The sequence below is a fragment of the Mesoplodon densirostris genome, chromosome 13 (genome assembly GCF_025265405.1).
Source record: "Mesoplodon densirostris isolate mMesDen1 chromosome 13, mMesDen1 primary haplotype, whole genome shotgun sequence".
In the NCBI taxonomy this organism is placed as follows: Eukaryota; Metazoa; Chordata; class Mammalia; order Artiodactyla; family Ziphiidae; genus Mesoplodon; species Mesoplodon densirostris.
In genome coordinates this window covers 74,828,864-74,847,914 of record NC_082673.1, presented here as the reverse complement: position 1 = coordinate 74,847,914, position 19,051 = coordinate 74,828,864, and the positions used below count along the sequence as shown (strand labels likewise).

The following is a 19,051-nucleotide window of genomic DNA, read 5'->3' as shown; positions in this document are numbered from 1 at the left end:
AATTTTTATTTGCTTTAAAAAAAGAATGGGAATAGGTTTGCAAAAATATATCTGCATGTACAAAGGTAATCCATGTGGTTAAGGAGGGCAAGCTCTGGAACATACTGTTGGATAAATTGTTCATCAAAATTGGATCTTTTCCCATCACAATCAGTGGAAAGTCATTATTTTACGTGTCAAAAGCCACTGAAAAAACTAAATCTATTTTTACAATCACCAAATTCAGAAAGGTTATATTCTAACACATATTCTTGGATACCAGTGGAGCTAGTTACCAAGTGATCTCAGAGTTGGACAGATCAATTTAGCAAGAGGTAGTTTCTCCAATCATGTCCCTTCTTTCTTTTCAGCAAGGTCATTCCTAGAGGGGATAAGGATAGACAGCATAATCTTCGAGTCCCTTTGAATTTCTGCTCTGCTGGGACCTCATTTTCCTCAAAGACAGTCATATCTGTCTTGTTGCATTTTAGGACTTGAGGTCATCTAACACAGAAAAGATTCCAGAGTTCAAACTTCTTGGCCAATTTTTCTTTGAGCATGCCGTTAAAACAACAAAGAGAAATCAATCCTATGGTGTCATGGATTAAGGGGAATTTTTTAAAACATACTTTTTGTTAATAAAACAATATTATTAACAATATCCAAGGAGGAGATGTAGGCTGGTGAAATGAGCCCCCCCAAAGGTAGCATACAAACCACATAATGACATTCTTCTTGATTAAGTTGCCTTAGGAGCTTTTGCGGTTGGTCCTCCAAGTTCTCCTGAGACTATCAGATCCCAGAGCCCCACAGCTCCATGGCTTCCAGCTCATCTTGGACAGGGGTGAATTCTGGCTGATCAGGATGGGGAACTAGAGAGGAAGAGCGGGGGTGGGGACTTGATAGAACCCAGGAACCATAAATTGATATCCTCCCCTTATATGGGTCCATAGAGACATGGTCTCTAAAGTACAGAGATATCCTGCTTGGGTAGAAAGTAGTAGCTACCTTTACCCACCACACTGCTTGCACCTTTCCCAGGAGGTTTCAGATGGTTAGTGAAAGAAGGGAAGGTACAGATATACTGCAGAAATTGTTAGGAAACTAGAATCACAGCCAACTGCTTAAATATTACATGTTTTATTTACAAAAGAAACCCTGAAATATCAGCAGAATGATGAAAGAAAAATAAAATTTAAAAATCAATCTCGTGTTAGAAGTCCAACACCAGGGTGCAGTAGGGAGGGGTGGTGATCAGAGGAAGAATGGATAGTAGCGTGGTCAGGGAGAAAGATGCCCAGCAATTTGTGTGGGTACAGGAAAGAGGAGAAGACACATTTAAGTAACTATTCCTGGGCCTTCACCTAGGGAAGCTTGGGATAATTTTTGGTAGATAATCTTATACCTATGCTCAGGCTGATATGGAGCAGTTTCTATAACAACTGACACATGTGATTTGGTTAAGTTCCAGTCTTATCATTGCATGTGTTTGGAGCAGGGAGGGCAAGAAATGTGACAGTGGGCGGGTGGGGAAGCAGGTGAGGCAGGGAAACAGAGTGCCCATTGTTAGGGGCAGGAGATGGGTGGTGGTCAACAGGACAGTTCTGTATCTGCAGCCAATTGCCCAGGCCAATGTAATCAGTGGAGGAGTTCCATATCAGTGCTGGTAATCATTGTAAGGGATCAGCTCTTAATAAGGGACAGGGATATTTGAGAGAACGGGGAGGGAAGAGATGAACAGAGAAAAACACATCAGCAAAACTTTGACCAGTCCCTCTGGCAAATAAGGTTAAATTTCTTCTAAAGCAGAAACTTTAAATTCATTGGCTAATAAGCTCATTGCCCCAAAGCAGTCTTTGAACCTCTCTCTTGATGCTTCCAAGTGTGACTATGTTAGAAAATGTCCCATTACACAACCCTCCAGCATGCAGACCACAGATGTTTTCAGGAAGCATAATCTTTTCAGAATCTCAGTCTAGTAGTTAGTAAGAGGCAAGGACAGCATGGCCACTTTTGTTTCTTAAAATAATCCTTGGTGACCTCAAATGCATGCAGTGGGCAGGATGTCACCCAACAGTATCTCCAGGGCTCTCCTAATTACGGGGAAAGTTCTAAGTTTGAGGTTTCCCCAAAACAAGAGAAAAACATTAGAGGACTTCATGGCCACACCATAGAAATAACACAGAATGAGAGGCCCCAAAGAATGTTCAAACATGTCCCTCAATGATCAGATATGAGGTCAGAGGCCAAATCTGTGTGGATCGCCGTTTGGAAGCAAGGAAGACTTAGATGTGGTATTATTTTAAATGTCCTCTTCAGGGGTAACCTCTATATTAATTTGTACTTTACAGAAGATGCCTCTGGATAATTTAAAAGGTAGTGAGCAATTCAAGCTCTGCTTCCTGCCCATAATAGGTCTGCTTTTATAACACCCTCACCATTATGATACTAAGCATAGTAAGACATTGCTCAAAGCCCACAAGGGCTGACACTTACCTCCTACGCTGTAGGCAGAACATGAAGAGGGGTCGCAGTATCCAGGCTGGCCAGAAGGACCTTGTGGTCCAGGCACCCCCAAGTGACCTGGTGGACCCCTTGGTCCAGGAGAGCCAGGGGGTCCAGGGCTTCCTGGTCGACTTTCCCCGGAAGGTCCTACGAAGTACCCACCAATGAAAACAGTTGGTCTTTTATCATCACAGGGTGAGTTTTCAGACTACCAAGAAGTAAACTAACTCTTACAAGAAGCCATATTACACATCTTAACAACTAGGGTGATCTGCCTCTCTCTACTCATTGAATTCTATTCCTGAACTGGATTTCCTGGACAGAGGATCATACTTCAATCACATGTTCTCCTGGAGGTCAATGCTTTCAATCAGCTCAGGAAACCAGAAAGCAAGATGTAGTCTTTTTTTTTTTTTAATCACCTCCTGGTTATGAAAAGGAAAGGAGCATACCACTGTCAATCTTGTTTTATTTTTGGAGCTTCTGTTTCCCAATGCAGGTTCCTTATGAATTCAATGTATGGCCATGCACACACACACACACACACACACACACACACACACATACATGTGCACACACACATGAACAAACTTGATCTCAACCTTATAACTTATCCTGGTTTATGGCCCCAGATAATTGGAATAAATTAGTCTAAATTTGAAAGAAATTATACTGGAGGAGAAAAATGAGAATTCTGAAATTGGACCCAATATACGAATCCAAAATTTCTTTAGGCTAGCTTGAATCAATTGAGAACTTACACTGAGTGAAAGTGAGAGGGGGATTAAAATTTTTGTGAATTTAAGAAGTACGTCAGTCTGGAATTTTTCTGGTTTATGCGTTTGTTTTGTTTTGCTTTAGGCCTGGATTCCAACAGTGTTTAGAAGGCCTTTTTCAACTAGAAATGAAACTCTTCAACTAGAACCAAAATGAAAATTAGGAACACGTACCACCTTACATTTGAAAAGCGTTGTGACTCTCAGATGCATTCAGTTTCGTTCAATTAACATTCACCAACCACTCATTCTGTGTAAGGCACGAGCTAGATCAGTTCCTCATACAATCTCTAATAACAGGAGTATTTATACTCAAAGTGAATCCATTGCATTAGGAATCTCTCCTACAAAAGGTATTTTCCAAAATCATCATTAGGTTGGAAAGAAAAATCGGTAAGTCATTTGATTCAATATGGCTAAGACGGGGATTGTAAATATACAGTAGGATTGTAAACTTATAACTTTAATAACAGAGTATGATCATCTGGAAGCCATTCTAAAAGCACATAGTAAACTACACAAAACTCATTCAGTAAGGTGACCATGGTGGCAGAAACTGAGTGTTCATCAAATATCCATGCGTTCCCCTAGATTTTGAGACTCCCTTACAGGTCGGCTGGGCCTATATGGCTAGTTTCAGCCAGTGAAATATGACTGGAAATGACATCTTTCATCCTGCATTCAAGAAGTTGATATGCCTCCTTTATCTTTCTCCTCAAGGCCTTTTGTTCCAAAATGGGGGGAAAGTTACCCTACCCACATCAAACTTTGCGTAAGTATCAATCCACTAAGCATTGGGGATTGATTTGTTACGACAGCATAGCCTAGCCCAGCCTAACTCATGCAACCAATAAGATCCCAGAATATGCTGTATCCTTGGGGGCTTGTGTATTGGGAGGTTCGTTACCAACAAACTGGCCTTCCAATGAAAGGAACGAGAAATATAGCCATTCCAGTTGGACACAAGGATGTAATATGGCCATTTGCCTCACCTGCAATGTCAAGTGAATATAAAGATTTAGGATTTCCATCTTGCAGTTTCCTATTAGGTAGGAAGAGTTACCTGCTGGCCCAGGGGGGCCTCTTGGACCTTGGGTTCCAATGCCTGGATTTCCTTTATCTCCCTTCACACCAGTTAAACCTATTCAAAAAAAGAAGAAAAAAGAAAGAAAGAAAAGAAAAGAAAGTTCTCCTTAAAAGGAAATCTGGGTGGTTCTGTTTTTCTGGGTTTCGAAAGGACATCACTGATGAAGACAATCATGAGGGTTGATTTAGGGTTATGGTTATCATGGGACTTTTAAATTGAATCCTGACACTGGTGACTTCTGCACAACCACATACAGAAGGCTGGCTCTGTATCTGAGCTTGTCCTCTGTATTTGTAATACTGCAAGTTTATCGGCCTCCCTCCCACTGAAGTGGCTCAGCCTGCAGGGATCTGGCCTGTGACTTTGCACGCACCAGGCCATTGGACGTATGCAGTTGGCACTCCACGAGTAACACAATAGAAATCACAAGTGGACATATCTAACATTTTCCTTTTGGTCCACCCTGTAATGTATCTGCAAAAGGCATGAATTATAATTAGGCAGCAAATTTCTAAAGAGCGTGAGTTTCCATTAAAAACTTGGAAGCTTCAGGACAGCCTGTGTTTGATTTGGCTGATTCAGCCCCATAAAAATCTAAACCTATTCATGTTTCTTTTCCACTGAACAAACTTCTTATTCCAAATAATTTATGGTGTTGTTAACAAACTATACATTTTTACAGGCAGAAAAACAGAGAAATTCATGCTCTGACACCTCATCTTCCAAATGGGTTGTATCACAAGACTGCTGAACAGGTGACAGCATGCTATATTGAGGCCCGATTCATCAGACAGAGAGAAGAATCAGACTTGGGTCTGGGTTACCCTGGCTTTCATCACAGAAAGTCTCTAGTATCTGTTTTCCATGTACAACAATACTTTGAAATAATAGAATGCAGAACTACATCTCTTCGCAATTACAAAGAAATTATGTGTGAACTGGCAAAGCCTAGGAGGGAACATAAATAAAGGAAAATAATTTGATAGGCAGCAGGCATGCAAGTGATCTAAAGTGTTTAAACTTACAAATAACTTTTTTTTTCCATTCTAAGTGCAATACATATTCACTGTAGGCAAATTAGAAGATACAAAAAGCAAGGACTCCAGTCCTAGAAAATAATCACTTTTAACATCTTGGTTTGTAAGTTCCAGAAAGAAAGGTATTGATGTAGTATTTGCTCTGGGAATAGCAGTTTTTTTCTACACTGCACATATACTGATTGTCCTTTCGTTTGAAGTTTTGATGTCTGCTGTGTTCCTTGTTGACCACCTCTTGGATCAAGGTATACCCGTCACCTTTCAAAAAGCCCTTCTTCCTTGTTAGCGGTCCTCAGGGCTGCTCCATACACCTCAATGCTTTCCTAACATCCATGCCTATTGCATGTGGCCTTGGTGGTGTTTTCCGAGCTCACAAAAGACCAGTACTGCAGGAAGAGGGCAGAGTACTGACCACCGAGCCTCTGACCTCTTGTTCTGAGACTCACTCTTCTCCTAGGAACTGACAGGAAGAGAGTTATTTCTCAAAAGTAAAACTACAATCATATCTGAGTTTAAAAATCACATAACTTACTCAGACAAGCCAACATCTAATGCTCAATTGCTAAATCAAGTTGTTCAGACAGAAAATCACCATGAGTACGTCTACTGGGCGTTACACAAATAGCTACTAGTTTAGCTAACCGGGTAATAATTGGAGTGGGTACTTTTCTTTTTTTGCTTTTTATTTATTTGTTTTATTTTTGGCTGTGTTGGGTCTTCGTTGCTGCGTGTGGGCTTTCTCTAGTTGCAGCGAGCGGAGGCTACGCTTCATTGTGGTGCGTGGGATTCTCATTGTAGTGGCTTCTCTTGTTGCGGAGCACGGGCTCTAGGCGTGCAGGCTTCAGTAGTTGTGGCACGTGGGCTCAGTAGTTGTGGCGCACGGGCTTAGTTGCTCTGCAACATGTGGGATCTTCCCGAACCAGGGCTCAAACCTGTGTCCCCTGCATTGGCAGGCAGATTCTTAACTACTGTGCCACCAGAGAAGTCCTGTGAGTACTGTTTTTAATAGGAGGTAGATGCTCCCTCACTTGCAAACAATTGTGCCCTAACGTGCATCTGGAAATTTAGCAGAAATAGCCTCTTCTTCTGTGGGAGTTGCAGTTGCTTTCCCCACAGGGAACCACTGATTTTTAAAGAATTAGAACACAAGAAAATACACTGATGACTAACAGCAGTCTGCATGATTAAATGCACAGTGACTCAGAGGTCTCCCATGACCTTACAGTACCTAAGGATCAATGGTAAGGACATGGCTTCTCGGGGATTCTCCACAAGTGGAAGACATAGGCTGAAGATGACATCCAGGACAGTATCCTTGGGAATAAGCCCCTGATAAGAGTTTCCTGACCTATCCTTTGCTTATTCACAAAGAAAGCAAAAGGTGGGGAAGACTGGGGAATAGAACATCTGGTTGTTTTAATTTTCTACTTATGTAGAGAAAAGCAAGTGGCATTTGTTATTATCTGCAATACACGTCAAAGTAAGAGAGGAAGGTCCTCAAAAGAATATTCCAGCCCCTCAAGATGCCTTAAAAGAAAAAAAGAAAAAAAAAGAAAGCCTTTAAGGATGTAGTTATATATTAACAGAGAATTTTAGATTTCCTTATCCTTGAAGTTATGAAATGTTCCAACTACATGTAGGCCAATATATCAATATTTGTCTATGTCTTCACTTATGTTTCTCAGACTGGAGGAATACTCAGGTCCATGACAACCGATAAATCTTTCTTTTGGAATGAAGAAAACATGTTAAAAAACACCATTTAAGGGACTTCCCTGGTGGCCCAGTGGTTGAGAATCTGCCTGCCAATGCAGGGGACATGGGTTTGAGCCCTGGTCTGGGAAGATCCCATATGCCACAGAGCAACTAAGCCCGTGCGCCACAACTACTGAGCCTGTGCTCCAGAGCCTGTGAGCCACAACTACTGAGCCCGTGTGCCACAACTACTGAAGCCTGCGAGCCTAGAGCCCGTGCTCTGCAACAAGAGGAGCCACCACAATGAGAAGCCTGCGCACCGCAACAAAGAGTAGCCCCCGCTCGCCCCAACTAGAGAAAGCCCGCGTGAAAACGAAGACCCAAAGCAGCCAAAAATAAATACATATATACATACATACATACATAAATTGAGTAAAAAAAAAACAAACAACCACTATTTAAGTACCTAAGATGAGGACTGAAATTGAAGGCTAAGCTTAGAGACCTCAGATCTCTAAGAATAGAACTGGATATACTTTTGATAAGCCTTGTAGGCTGTAATTAAAAGGAAGGAAATCAAATGTTCTAAAATGTCAGCCTGTGACTGTCCATGAAATGACAATAAAGTCTGGGCATAGTCATTCATTACAGACAAAATGCAGTCATCGCCCATAATAAGGGCTCCCTCATACATCTCTTTTGTGAGGGTCCAAGGTGGGGCCATTTGGTGCTGAGATGGGGTCACCAGAGCTAAGTACCATCATCCTTTCCACAAGACATGAGAACTCCTGAGTTCACAGGATATTCCCTCCTGAAATACCCTTTCCACCTTGGTTGTCTCTATAAATACTCCTCATTCTTAAAGACTCAACTCAAAGCTTCTTTACAACCACAACAGGCAGAAGCACAACAAATTCAAGGATTATCTATCTCTATCATGGCTACATCCCCCACATTTCTATGGTGCCTTCCACATAGTACCTAACCCACAAATATTTACTGAATGAACAAATGAATGAATGAATGAATGATTTGCTTCCGTATTACCTGTGCCTCCTTTGACTCTTATCCCATTGCATTGCTTGTTCTCATGTTCATTTCGCCTGGCACCATGAGCCTGATGACTGCAGGGACCATGCCTTATTTATTACTCTAGTGTCAGATCCAAGCACAATCTCACACATAGTAGGTGTCCAGTAAATACTGGAAGGCTAACTGAATGACTGACTGTCTACACCAAAATGCAGCTGACTGTTAAAAGGCAAGCATGACCTTTGAAGGATCAAAAAAGAAATTTCTTAGGCTGGAACTCTGCTTTTACTTTCACATGCCTGGCTTTTGTGAAAACTGTTTTTTTCTGACAAGTTCCTTATGTGGCAATATTAAGTACTAGCATCATTTAGAGATGAGTATCATGGACTCCAATTAAATTTAAGTTTCTGTCATTTTAAAAAAAATGAGCATAGGGACTTCCCTGGTGGTGCAGTGGTTGAGAGTACACCTGCCAATGCAGGGGACATGGGTTTGAGCCCTGGTCCAGGAAGATCCCACATGCTGCGGAGCAACTAAGCCTGTGCTCCACAACTACTGAGCCTGCGCTCTAAAGCCTGCGAGCCACAACTACTGAGCCCACACGCTACAACTACTGAAGCCCGTGTGCCCAGAACTTGTGTTCACAACAAGAGAAGCCACTGCAATGAGAAGCCTGTGCACCACAATGAAGAGTAGCCCCTGCTCACTGCAACTAGAGAAAGCCTGCGTGCAACAATGAAGACCCAACGCAGCCAAAAATAAATAAATAATTTTTTTAAAAAAATTGAGCATAGCTGATATAAATGAAGATCTAACTTACTAAAAATATGATTTAGCTAAGATTAAAATATCCTTAGTTTTCTGTGGAGTTACCAAAAATATTTAGAATAGAATAAAATCTTTTCTATTAATTTGTTCATTCTTTTTTCTTTTTTAACGAGAATTTTTATGATCTACTCTATTAGATCTTACGCTCATTAAAATTTTAAGATCTTACTCTCTTCTTTCTTTCTTTTTTGAAACTTTTAAAATAGACTTTACTTTTTTAGAGCAGTCTTATGATCACAACAATACTGAATAGAAAGTAGAGAGAGTTCCCGAATATCCCCACCCCCTACACTTGCATGGCCTCCGCCATTATCAACATCCCTCAGTAGAGTGGTATATTTGTCATATTCTTTCTTTTTTAAAAGTCTCATTAGAAACCACAACAGGGCTACCTGATTCTCCCTTACTACTAATCTAACACTGACCCTCCACTATTTTCTTTTACAGATCTACTAAGGCAGAGACATGTTTGTTCTAGTTCATCATTATATTCCTAGTACCAGGCACATATTAGTCACTCAAGAAATATGATGAATGAATGAAATACAAGGTCTGATTGCAGATTTTGACAAACCAAGAATGTGACCAGTTGGTGTGTCAGCTATTCCTATAAATGGCCTCACCAGGTTTTGAATGCTAGATGCTTTACATGTATAAACTCACTTAGTCTTCACAAGAACCAAGATGGCAGGCACTACTCTTAACCTTAAAAGAGGCCTGTGATTCAGAAAGGTTAAGTCATTTGTCCTTAGCTAGTAAGTAACAGAGCCAAGATTTCAACATAGGCAGGTTGATTCTGAGGCCTATACACTTAACCAAAACACTCCCAGCCTCTCCATCCCAAGCTGGACCTAGAGGCTGAGTTTGTCTTGTTTGCTGTAGTCATGGCTTCCTGAACTGCCTGTCCAATCAATCTGCACATTTTCTCTGGTCCCACACTCAGAAATCAGTCTTGTGGTTATCATATTTCCTCAACTTACTTCCCTTGGTTTACACACTTGCCCTCTGCTCTGAGCAATACTTGGGGTTGATTTTAATAGGATTTATCCTGCTCACACTGATGACTTGCCCAGGCTCTGGCCTTTGGTTATCAGGTTCCTATTTTCCTTGGCCTGTTGGCCTCTGAGTGGGAAGATTTTACCCATTTCTATGGTCCCATGACCACACCAAGCACTCAGGCTGGAGTCTCATGCTACTCCATGGAGCAGAGACATTCCCTCTTTATTCCAGACATTCTGAGCAACTCTCAGAATTTATGCCCAGGCAGAAATGCAAGACCTGGGTCATGTTTTCATTGTAATTCTACCAAGAAGCCACAGAAAATGTGAGACAAGGCTTCAGCTATGTTATTATATTGTCTGTTGCCTCGGAAATGGCTGGTGATAAATTCCAAGTATAGTCTGTTTTTCATTCAGTATATGCTTGAATGCCTGCTAGGTACAAGGTACTGGATTAAGTACCTAGCTACAAGGTGGCAGATTAATTGGACTCAATCCAGCAAGTATTTTATGTCCTTTTCCAGGCTCTGCTATTTTTACATGCTTGGCCCATAGGATTAGTACCAGCATGTGGAGCTCCACATTTTGTGCTATAGTGGCCAAGACTGGAAAATACATATTGGTTTTAAATGTAAAGAATCTTTGCAAACCATTTCTAAGGGTCCCTCTCCCTATTGCCTTTTTCATAAAACAACTAGCCATCTAGTATGCCTCTATAATTCAGGGCTCAGCCAGGGAAAGGTAAACCACTCTAGATCTTTCAGGCAGAGGGAATTTAATACAGGGATTTGGTTACATGGGTGACAGAAGTACTGAGAAACCAAATAGAAATGATGAGGCAACCCATAACATTAGCAACAGCAGGAAGCAACTATCACCCCTAGGTGTGCAGGGACAAAGAGAGGAAATGGTGTGCCTGGAGCCTTCTGGTAGGATCTAGAATGAGAGTGAGAGAGTCTCCAGTGGAAGCAGGAGCCACACAGGGGCTGTAGCCACAGCTGGAGTGGCAGAGGAGGCAGGGGTGGGGCTAGGAGGAGAAATAGTCTGACTTCTCTCCTCCTCTTACCCTCTAATCCTCCACAGTGCCCCCCATTGGCTGAACCTGCTCAGGAGCAGAGGGCAAAGAAGGCTGGAAACACAGTGATGCACAGCTAAAGGAGGGAGAGGAGCAAACCGAAAGCAAACTCCCAGTCCAGTCCTAATAGCAGATACTGAGAATTCAGAGTCAAAAGCTTCTTTCCTGCCTGTCACAGGTTACCATGCAGTAGAGAAAACAAAGGAGTAGCTATAATGCGGTATGAGAATTGCAACAACAAAATATGAGGGCATCAAATTGAGGCATCTGTGGGGAATCTCAGAATGTTTTCCAATAGAGCTGACCATTCGACTTAAGTCTTGAAGAGCAGGCATTAGCCAAGGAAAGAAGGGATGGATGGAAATGCACATGCAAAGGCTTGCTGATGAGAGAGAACAGGGAGTGCCTGGGGAGCTAGAAATGGTTGGAATAGCTTTGGCAGCTGCTGGCTGGGGAGTGGTCTAGGTCACATCAGGACAAATTTTGTGTATCAGACTGAAATTGAATATGGGCCCTTACGTGCATAGAACTCCTTCAATACTTTCTACCTACCCTTTTTTTTTTTTTGTAGTAAGTCATACTATTTTTCTTAAAGAGGAACTCAAACTGTTTAAGCTTCAGGACCCACAAAACCTGGGTCTGCCTCTGCTGGATGCTACAAAGCAATACAACTGGCTGAGGTGGACCAGAATCCCACAGAGCTCAACCCCACCAACAAACACTGTGCCAGTCGCACTTGAAAAGTTGAGGAAAACGCACTGAATCATTAAGTAGTGCTACTCAGTAGCCAAAGGAACCCACTAACCAGATCAAGAGCAAGACAACAGGATAGTTTGCACTTCAATGTTTTCTATCACTCAGAGACATGACAATATAGGCAGGAAGTCCTCAGGTCTTTTGACCACAGACCTCTAAATTAGACCCACTTACATTTGGGCAGTGGAGGGCAGGGGGAAGCACAGAGGGAGGAGGCAGTGAAGGAGGGAGAAGGGAGGAGAGAGGAGAGAAGATGATGAGGTACCCAACTCATCCTCACACACTAACCCTATCTCGTTGTTTGCAGGTTGACAGTTCACAGCTGCAGGGGTGGAGCAAAAGAGAACAGGGATTAAATAGGGCACCAGGAATCCTGGTGTTTTGTCCATATGGTTTTGCCATTGATATTATGACCTCATAGGTACATAATAAGAATGTCAGACCAAACGCCAATCTATCACTTTCAGCTCCAAAGTTTTGATTGCTCTTCCTCAAATGCCAAATCATTTCCAGCATTGACTGTTGGGAAAATGATAAATGATACAAAGTTAGCAGGAAAATGAGCCAGTTGCTATAGCTTAAAAAATGAGTGTTGTAGGTTCAGCATGAATATTCAGCCATTTGATGGTATTTAAATAGATATTTAAATTAAAGCTTGGTCTGGTCTTTATTCTTTACAGAGCTGAAAAGTGATGTGATGCTCTCCACTCTCGGAAAAGCAGGGAGTTTTGTCAGGGCATCGGGACAAGGCCAGGGACTATGGAGTTTAAAACAAAATGTGTTTCGGCCAACAGCCCTTCATAATAAGCATGAAGAATCACTATTAAGATAAATACATCCTATATCTAGGATCCTCATCATGTTTTTCCAAGCTAGTAAAAAGTCCAGAAAAGCCAAATTACATTGCTATATTCACATAATAATTTAATGTCAAAGTTAAATCTAGAACCAATGAAAATGGAAAGGGTTAATGAATATATCTTCTCTATGTATGTTTTCACCCACCTACAAAAATGCATTTGGTATACTTATTTATTATAATGTATTTATTGCTTTAAAAGCCATGTCAAAAAATTCACTGAAAATGGTTTATCATGGCTAATATAAACAGCTTTAGTTTTATCCTATAAACTAGTACATGGTATACTTCCATTTCACTTGTTTATGTTCAAGGCCAGAAATTTAGAAAATGACAAAGTACATTTCTACATTTAAAAGATAGGGAGTGTGGAAAAGAGAATTGGATGAAGGATGTCAAAATGTACAAACTTCCACTTATAAGATAAATAAGTACTAGGGATGGAAAGTATGCCATGATAAAAATAATTAATACTGCTGTGCATTATATATGCAAATTGTCAAGAGAGTAAATCCTAAGAGAAAAATATTTTCACAAGAAAAAAACATTTTTTTCCAATTTCTTTAATTTTGTATATATACAAGATAATGGATGTTCACTAAACTTACTATGGTAACCATTTCATGGCGTGCGTAAGCCAAATCATTATGCTATATGCCTTAAGCTTATACAGTGTATGTTAATTATATCTCAATAAAACTGGAAGAAAATGGTAAAAAATAAAGTAAAGGGAGTCTCTTTCTCTATTTCCAGATTATTTGTGTGTGCACATGCGCGCGCGCACACACACACACAGAGGCAATATAGGCAGAAGATCCTTTGACCTTTTTACCACAGACATCTAAATTAGACACACTTAAATTTGGGCACTGAAAAATCCAATGCTTTTTCTATGCATTTAGGAAATGCATATAAAATATACCCAGTATAACCAAAACTACTATTTAAAAATTTCACCCTGCTTTTCTGGCTAAAATTATATGATGATGGTTTGAAGAAAATGCTGACATTGTCAACTTGGCAGTCTTTGGCTATTAACAGGATGTCTTTAGATTGATGAACTAAACCACATGGGCTTCTGCTTTTATCATGGCTCTAGGGTTGAATGAGAAATGGCAGCCAAAAAGCTAGCCAAGTGGTAATTAACACCATAAATCACTTATGAGTCATGAAATAACTATCAGATAACAGGTATTACGAGGAATAAAAGGAAAACAGACATTAAATTTGGTTTGTGGGGAGCATGTAGTCTCATTGGTGAAACAGGATTAACAGAGGTGAAACCAATAAAGGACAATTCAAGAAAGTATATTCTACCTTGGTGCTAAATGACATGTTTTACACAGTAATGAGGTAGGGATCAGCCATCCATTCATTTGTCAAATATGTGTTCAGGCTCCTTTGTGGAGGATGCAGAGATGAAAGGCACAGTCCCATTCAAGGAACTCACAGTCCAGTGGGAAGACGGAGAAGCACACCAACAATTACAATATAATGGGAAACTGCTATGGTGGAGGCATGTGTTTGGGGACCAGGGAGTACAAACGAGAGAGATGTTACTCAGATCTTCCACCTGTTCATCCAGTTGGAATAATGTAGTGTAGCAACAACAAACACACTGGCCAAACAAATGAACCACAGTGAGGGATGAGTGGTCTGGCAGAGCTGACTCTTGAGATGAGTTTCAAAATTTGAGTCTGAATGAGCCAGAGGAAGAAAGAGAGTTCTGGGGAGTCAGAATAGCATGTGAAAATCCATGAAAGGCTATAAGAACAGGGCACAACAGGAATCAGCACTGAGTATGGAAAGGAAAAGGCATGTATGAAGATGTGGTAAACCAAAATAGTGGTCTGAATTCTTCACTATTCTGCAATAGAATTATGCATCTGTTCTCTTGCAACAGGCTCATGCATTTCCCTATCCCTTGGATTTTGACTTGGCCGTGTGACTTGCTTCAACCAATGGGATATCAGTGGGCAATGATGTGAATAGAGGTTTGAAATATGACTGGTGGGTGGGTTGCCCTGTTTATTTCTGCCAATGCCATAAGGAGAACATACTCTAGGGAGCCACTGCTCCCCCCAGCCAGGGCCCCAGCAGAGCAGAGCTGCCCTTGCCTCCCACAGACATGTGGTGAGAAATAACATCTATTGTTGCATGTTACTGAGATTTTTGTGGTTTGTTATGCAGCAAAAGCTGACTCGTACTGAGAGCCCTGAGGAGTTCAGTTTGGCTAGAGCAAAGGATACAGACTTGAAGTGAAGCTGACTGGAAAACATAACCTGGGACTACACAAAGATATCTTCCTGAGATGGCATTAACATTGGGCAGTATTTCCATCATATTACCCATTACTAAGACAAGGACTGAAATCCAATGCAAAGAATCTGCTACAACCTACTACACAGACATTCCAGTTAAGGATTTCAAAAAAATTTTAAGCTACAGAAACAACTATATCAGTTTTCATGGCAAAAAGAAAACAAAACAACAGTTACAGTTTTTTGTTATTGTAATAGTCATATTACAGTAGTATGAAGAGTGGAGACACAATTTAATGATAATTTTAATTTGTCAATGACTTTTTAAAATAATTATTTGTGTTTGACTGGCAAATGATTTTATCCTGATTACAATGAATTCCAGAAATAGGGACACGAAAAGTGTTAGTCTACAAAAAGCCTTTTCCAATAGGTACTACTCTTTCAAGGTGCTTAAATCTACATCTTATATTTCCCTCTAAAAAGCTACATCTGGCACTTGAATAATTTAAAGGAGGCGGGAGAGAAAGACACCCATTTAAATGGCAAAAACAGGCAGACACAGCATGAGCCAACCCTTCACAAGTGTGCTAGAAGTCAGACTGCGTGGAAATCGTTCTAACAGATGAAAGCATCACCCTGGTTACATGGCAAGGGCAGAAAACCTTGGTTTAATTTAGAACAATGTGATTAAATACATATTCACAAATTCTATGCTCCTCCCTTCAAATGTACAGCTTAGTCCCCCTCTACTTGAGCATGGGCAGGGCTTAGTGACTCCTTCTTAATAAAGAGAATATGATGAAAGCAAAGCTGTGACTTCTGGGACTAGTTACAAAAGGTACTGTGGACTCATCCCTGCTCCCTTGCAGGGATTACTGGCTCTGAGGAAAGCAGCTGCCATGCTGCGAGAACATCCAAGCATCCCTATGGAGAGACTCATCCTTCTCATGCAAATATAAGCAGAGTAGTCAGGGAGGGCCTGAGACCCTGCTAATCATTCTTGATAGTGAGTGAGCCAGCCATCCTGGAAGTAGATCTGCCAGCCCCATTTGAGCCTCCAGATAACTGTAGCCCTGACTGACATCTTAACTGCAACCTCATGAGAGACCCTGAGCCAGAAGCACCCAGCTAAACTACTCCTGAATCCCAGACCCATATAATCCATGATTATATATGTTTAGTGTTTTAAGCTTCTAAGTTTTAGAGTAATTTGTTCATAGTAATAGATCAATACATAGGGCTTCTTTCTGCAGTCATGGTAAGTGCAAAGGGTCACTCTGTAACAGGAAAAAAAATCTACAAAATAAAAGATGGTACAAAGAGATAAAGAGAGAAAGAGCATTCATTGTCAATGCCTTAAGGTCATTATACATTAGGAAAACACAATCCATCAAACCTTCAGAGAAAGGTCTTGTTCCAAAGGCCATTCAAATTGGACTTTACCAAATAATTAATGGGTGTAAAAAGAGAAAACTCTTTATTTCTCTGGAATTCATCTCTCAGGTTATGAGAGGGAGGGGATAGGAAAGTAAGAGAGGAAGAAGACAAACATGTATTTCAGCAGATTTTTATCAACAATGAAAAGACGATGTCTCATGCAGCTGAGTATCAACCATAATTTTTATCAGCAATGAAAAGACGATGTCTCATGCAGCTGAGTATCAACCATAATACAAGGGAAGACTTGTAAATATTTAAGCATCAACCAGTAACTTATTATGAGAGCTCTACTGGCCCTCTATCTTTCATCAAGTTGATCTGTCCCATAAAGAGAATTTTTCCAGGAATAAACCAGGATACAAGGGACATTAAGAAGTTTCACAGATGCTTACCATTGAGGCATTCCTGGCTCATAACTACTATGCTTCATTTCTGAATTTGTGACCAAAGTTTTCTGCCAAATGTATCGTCTATGCCAACAGCTCTTTTCAGCCACAGGAGTTGAACATAAGAACCCTACTTCTCTCTCCCAGCTTTGAATCCAGTGGGGACCTAGCTTTTTCTCTAGACTTCTCAGCCCTGTGGATTCACAGTAAACTGTGGCACGAGCATAAGGGACTCAGTGTTAGCTTTAGTGTGTCATCTGCTGCCCTGACAGCCACTTCTCTGTCTCTGAAAGGTGGTGTCACTGACTTAACGGCAACCAGAAGATGGCCGATTCCTTTTCTATCTGTGTTTGCTTAGGGGAGTTCAGTTGTGGTTCATCTTATCCTTCTCCCATCCTCCTTTTCTCATTTTCTGAAACAAAGACCATCTTTTTCAAGTTAACCACAGAACCCGACTGATAAAAACTGATCTTTAAATATTGTCTTTCTTTACATTCAGTCATTAGAAATTTGGTCTTCGGTGGCAGGGAAAGCTCAAGGAGAGACATCTTCCAACTTCAAAAGTCACTCAGGGATCTTATCCTCAAAGAACAATAATAAATTAATCCTGAGAGCCAGCAGAGCTTAGAAACTGCCCTAGCATCAAGCTTTTAGACAAACGTGATATTTTCTCTTGATTAAAATGACATTCCAATATTAATATTTTTTAATACTCAGTAATAATATTGGAGCGACTAGAGCTCTTACATCCAAAAGATCTGATCCCACAGAGTAGACATAAAGTGCTCATGAAATTTATAGAAACCAATGAAATCCAGCAAAGGGAAAGTCTTTGCAATGATAACTTCCAGTCATTTCCAGTAAACTTTTTTCAGGTGCTGGCATAGGGAAAGACATGACCTCGTCTAGTAGGAAAAAAGACATAATGAAAAATCAAGAGATGTGTTAACCAAAAAACATGTGCCTGAAATAGTAGGAGAAGGTAATTTACATTTATTTGCATAGTGCCAATGATGTACTCGCTATCTTAATAGATCTTCACTGTGAACACAATAGAGACAAATGTAGAGACATAAGTAACTGATAAAGCTCAACTATATCATCCTGAATTTGGAGCTGTTGCATTTTAATAATTCTTAAATACAAGTATATTTTGAGTTCTTCATTATGTTTCCATTGTAGTTGTACTGGAAATCTGTATATTGGAATAAAGTATTTGACCATAAATTACTCTCCTTTTACTTCTTTATATTACACAGTAGGACACTATTTTTTAAAAATTATGTGTGAAGGCAGGTAATATTTATTATCTATAAGTTTCAGTTTAGAACAGTAACAGAAATGTTGCAAATTATTTGTTATAAATAGGAGACAATATGTTTGCTAGGGCTGAGAATCATGGCTTTATAGGTTTCAAGTCCCTTCCCACCTCAGGACCTTTGCACATGCTATTGCTGTCTTTGCCTAGAATGCTCTCTTCTGACTTTCTTTCTTACTGATATGGCAAACTCCTAAACTTTCAGGTCTCATTTAAAACAGCACTGACTCAACAGAGTAAGTCAGAGTCCCCTCTTCCATGTTCATAGAGCAATCTACATTTTTTCATAACACATAAAAACTGAAATTAAGCTATTCATGTATTTTTTTTGTTTAATATCTGTCTCTATGCTAAGTACATAAAAGGCAAGAGCTGTATCCCCTGTTTACCACTATGCTGTTAACACCCAGCACCAAGCCTGACATGTAGTAGATGCTCAGTAAGTGCTGGTTAAATGAATGAATGAAAATTCAGAAAGATTAAGCAGCCAAGATTACATAGCTAGTATGTGGCAAAGTTAGGATCCTAACCCATATGTGATTGATGCCCCAAACTGCATTCTTTCCATCCCATCATGCTGTTTCCAGCTAAAGCAGCATCACACATAGTAAGGTGAAAACGGTTTCTCTTCTAAAATATCAGAAGTGAAACAAAATTAAATTACTTTGTTCCAGGTTTCTCCCTATTTGCCCCCAGGCTGAGATACTATAATAGAAGTATAACTTCTATACATGCATCTCAAATTGCCAGATCCATGACAAATTTCCCTATAGGTTACTGCCCTACTGGGCCTATGCTAAAATCTAGAAGAATTGTCAAGTGCCAAAATATATAACCATAAAAAATGTTTTTATCAGGGACTTCCCTCGTGTCCCAGTGGTTAAGAATCCACCTGCCAATGCAGGGGACACAGGTTTGAGCTCTGGTCTGGGAAGATCCCACATGCCGTGGAACAACTAAGCCCATGAGCCATAACTACTGAGCCCACGTGCCACAACTACTGAAGTCTGTGCACC

At 40.5% G+C, this 19,051-nt stretch overlaps 1 protein-coding gene across 3 annotated transcripts in view; it reads right to left on the bottom strand.

Annotated features, from left to right (window-relative positions):
- COL14A1 (collagen type XIV alpha 1 chain) overlaps positions 1-19,051 on the bottom strand; it is a 238,638-nt gene continuing 219,587 nt past the window's right edge. For 2 of the 3 annotated variants that reach the window (XM_060115534.1, XM_060115535.1), the window contains exons 46-48: positions 4,324-4,401; positions 2,476-2,631; positions 1-851 (exon numbers count right to left, since the gene is read on the bottom strand). In XM_060115534.1, the coding sequence (XP_059971517.1) occupies positions 772-851; positions 2,476-2,631; positions 4,324-4,401 (314 nt within the window). In that variant the 3' untranslated portion in view covers positions 1-771. Of the gene's footprint in view, positions 852-1,103; positions 1,669-2,475; positions 2,632-4,323; positions 4,402-19,051 lie in introns of those variants that run through there. The other variant, XM_060115536.1, reaches the window with a different exon arrangement.